The sequence below is a fragment of the Rhea americana genome, unplaced genomic scaffold (assembly GCF_003343005.1).
Source record: "Rhea americana isolate MKP2758 unplaced genomic scaffold, rheAme1 scaffold_14, whole genome shotgun sequence".
NCBI classification, from domain to species: domain Eukaryota; kingdom Metazoa; phylum Chordata; class Aves; order Rheiformes; family Rheidae; genus Rhea; species Rhea americana.
The window spans coordinates 4,991,326-4,994,497 of record NW_028185483.1 but is presented as its reverse complement, the minus strand read 5'-3'; the positions used below and the strand labels follow the sequence as shown (position 1 = coordinate 4,994,497).

General features: G+C 43.1%; 1 protein-coding gene across 1 annotated transcript; it reads right to left on the bottom strand.

The window, feature by feature from the left end:
• Positions 1-764: 764 nt before the first annotated feature.
• CCL20 (C-C motif chemokine ligand 20) lies at positions 765-2,802 on the bottom strand. The gene is made up of 4 exons (XM_085298524.1): positions 2,682-2,802; positions 2,281-2,395; positions 1,401-1,478; positions 765-1,107 (listed from the first exon to the last, which is right to left on the bottom strand). The coding sequence occupies exons 1-4, from the start codon at positions 2,761-2,763 to the stop codon at positions 1,080-1,082; spliced, it is 303 nt and encodes a 100-aa protein (XP_085154650.1). The 5' UTR covers positions 2,764-2,802; the 3' UTR covers positions 765-1,079.
• Between the last annotated feature and the right edge of the window lie 370 nt (positions 2,803-3,172).

Here is a 3,172-nt window from a genome sequence, read left to right as displayed (position 1 = left end):
AAAGTACAGGTCTGTCTGAAAGACTCTGGTGCTGACAGCGAGAAGATACCTACACCACCTGCTTGGTCACACTCCTGAAGTCCACGTGAGCCGTGTAGCTACAGAGCAGAACTGCCTCCCCATTTCCTGCACCCGCACCTATATCATGAAGATCCATTGCTTTTATCAGACATCATTTGTAATACCTCTCTGAAAATTTCTCCTACAGAGGTGACCTTCAGCTGAGAGCAGAAAGTATTAGCCCAATTGCAGTCCTTCTCYGTGGATGAGCTAGAAGATTTCTCCTGAATAGATACAGGAATCAGTAGGAGAAATCCCCCTCAAGTTTAATTAAGATGAGACCAAGCCAAGAGCAGGTCTTCATGTTCATCAAAAGCTTCACAGATAGCTGCTGTTTGCAAGAAGAAAAGGGTTGTATCCTAAGGAGTTTGTAGGTACCCACAGGGCAAACAGAGTGAACAAGCTGGGCAGTGGCTTTAATAGATGTGAATACACTTGCATAATTGTTTTAGCTGGAGGCTCTCAGGCAAGGGAATTTATTTCAAGCAAGAAGTTAGCTTTTTCAATTAAAAAAATAAACATATCACATATAGACAGCTGCATTTATTTTTAAAATCTCCAATTTCCATTTTCACACAAACAGACTTTGTTTAACAATAGTTCAAAATGTATTATTGTGCTAAGTAGAATTAAAAGGAAGCATATTTGGCACAAGAAAGTGCCAAAGAAGTAACAAAATAAACAGAATAAATAACCTGATTTACATATGCTGAATAGCACACATACAAAACAGCTATGCAATAAACCTAATGGAATACATACTCTGTACAAAAGCTTAAGGTTGAATAGTAATCTACTGTCATATATCAGTAAGAAAAATAGAAACTTTAACAAAATGCTTAATTCAAGCAAAACAGTGATGCAATATGAATCAACCTGAGGAGTTCAACGGTTCCAAAGAAGCCTGAGGCAGTAGTTCGTAAGCACACAACAGTGTACAAGATGAGGATCTCAACCAAGAGGTTGAACCTAGTGGTTCTTCAGCCACGTCTGTGTTTAGTTCCCTGCTGGAAACCACATCACATCGACATCCTCTTGAGCTTATGGCTGTTAAAGGGAATGAAAGAACGCACATAAAAAATCAGCTCAGCCACAGATCAGTTGTAGATTTCTCTCTCCCAGATTTAGTAAATACAGGAAGAATAGCCCAGATAGAAAAAGCACATGTGACATGATTGCCCCAGAGAGGAATCTAAAAAGTAATCATGACTAACAGGAGATAGAAAACCAAACATGTTCAGAATTGCCATCAGAAGTGGCCTCCAGGAGGTGTAGGAAAGGGCTTTTATACATGCTCTGTTTTCATCAACCTAGCAGATTTTAGATGTTTAGATTCCCACCTCAGCCAAAGAAGATGTTTCTTCACCCATGCTTCCTTAGGATTTACACAGGCGTTCAGGCCACTGTGGGTGTGGAAACTGGAAAAAGAAAGAAAGAAAAAAAAAAGCAATGGTAAAAATAGTAGTGAATAATCGTAAAAGCTCCCTGCTAGTAAATATTATGAAACTGTATTTAGTGAAACAAAAAAATTAACCATGTTACTCCATATAAAGAATAGGAACTACTTTTCTGAACACCAGTTAGACAAGGGATGCCACACACACCCCTTCCCATACTGCATGAACAAAAAGAAAAACCTAATGAAATTTAAACATAATAGCTTCTTTAGTCTTGGGGATCATTTTTGTGCCATACAACTGTATTCAATTTGTTGGAGACATTGAGACAAAGAACTTTGCTGGATACAAGAAATAATTTGTAAGAACAGTCGCTGTCAAGCTACGGTGACAGATCCACATTTAGGAGGGCTAAATCCTTGTGAGACGCTTTCCGATCTCTGGGAATTAAGACAAGGCTCGTCACTTAYGTGACTGTTAACAGGCTGCAGCAGGGAACATCCAGCGCTGGCCAGAATTAGGCTAGGCTGAAGACTAAGCACATCCTTGTTTACACAGCTGATTCCTAAATTGTCAGGTTTATTTACACTGTAGAGCTGTCCTGTGATTTAGTAGTCCTTATCAACTGTCTTGCCGTATTTTGTGTATAAGTATTATATATTATCTACTCAATTAAACTTCTGAAACTTCCCCACCCCCCCCAAAAAAAAAAAAAAAAAAAAAAGCTTATAACGTTCAAATGATTGTTTTTGCCCAAACAGACATCCTAAGGCTACTTTGCAACTCTCAGGAAAAACACATGATCTCCCTAAAAGTAACTTACATGATTGCACTGATATCGCAGACCTCACTGGAGAGCTGTTCGGTGTAGCCCTTTATGGCCCACCGAGGCAGGCGGCCTTTGCTGTAAGAGAGGCAGCAATCTTGGTTGCTTTGTGCTGGAATGAAAGAAAACAGTGAGGTAAATAAAAGCCCTTTGGACCGTGCTGCCGAGGGCACCTGCTGTTCAACCCCCCGACTGCCCAGCTTCCCCCTAGCAGCAGAGAGCAGGTAGGACCACACATGCTTTAAATGCCCCTTCCAGCTCACATCTGGCAGTCGGATGAAGGAGACCACACAAGCACACACACACAAGCACACACACACACACACCAGTGTGGTTGGCACGCGCCAGAGCAGCACTTACACACCACTTCTTAGGGTCCAATGCCCGAGCTCACTCACCTTGGGAGGGAGCGCACAGCGACAGCACCAGGAGCCCCAGCAGGGAGGCCAGAGCCAGGCTCTTGCTCTGAAAGCCAGCCATTCTCTCGGCACGCAGCGACTGTGCTCCCGGGCGCTCCGACGCTCCTGCCAGCCCTGCCGCCTGCTTATAAAGCAGCGGTGGGAGCTGCGGGAATTCACACGCGGGCGGGTTCCAGCCTCATCACCGGGTTTCCCCACGGCAAATTCCATTGCGTCCAGCACGGCCTGAGCACACCTTCCTGCTGCTGCAGAGAGTGTGCTGGGTTTTCTAAGTAGGTTAGGGAAAAAAAAAAAAAAACAACAAAAAAGATTCAGCCAGAAGGCAAAGGAAATAAAAGTCTGTGAGGTAATGGTTCTGTGGGTGAAGCATACATGTATTTTCAGGGGCAGGAGTGTGGGTTGTGAAATGAGGAAAACCGAAATCTGAATGCTACCTGCAGAAGCTGCATATTTGCTTTGCTCTAGTTTAA

Coding starts and splice junctions, on each gene's coding strand:
- CCL20 (XM_085298524.1), bottom strand. CDS start 2,763: ATGGCTGGCTTTCAGAGCAAGAGCCTGGCTCTGGCCTCCCTGCTGGGG. Junction 2,396..2,681: donor GCTGTGCGCTCCCTCCCAAG/GTGAGTGAGCTC, acceptor CTTTCATTCCAG/CACAAAGCAACCAAGATTGC. Junction 1,479..2,280: donor TGCGATATCAGTGCAATCAT/GTAAGTTACTTT, acceptor TTCTTTTTCCAG/TTTCCACACCCACAGTGGCC.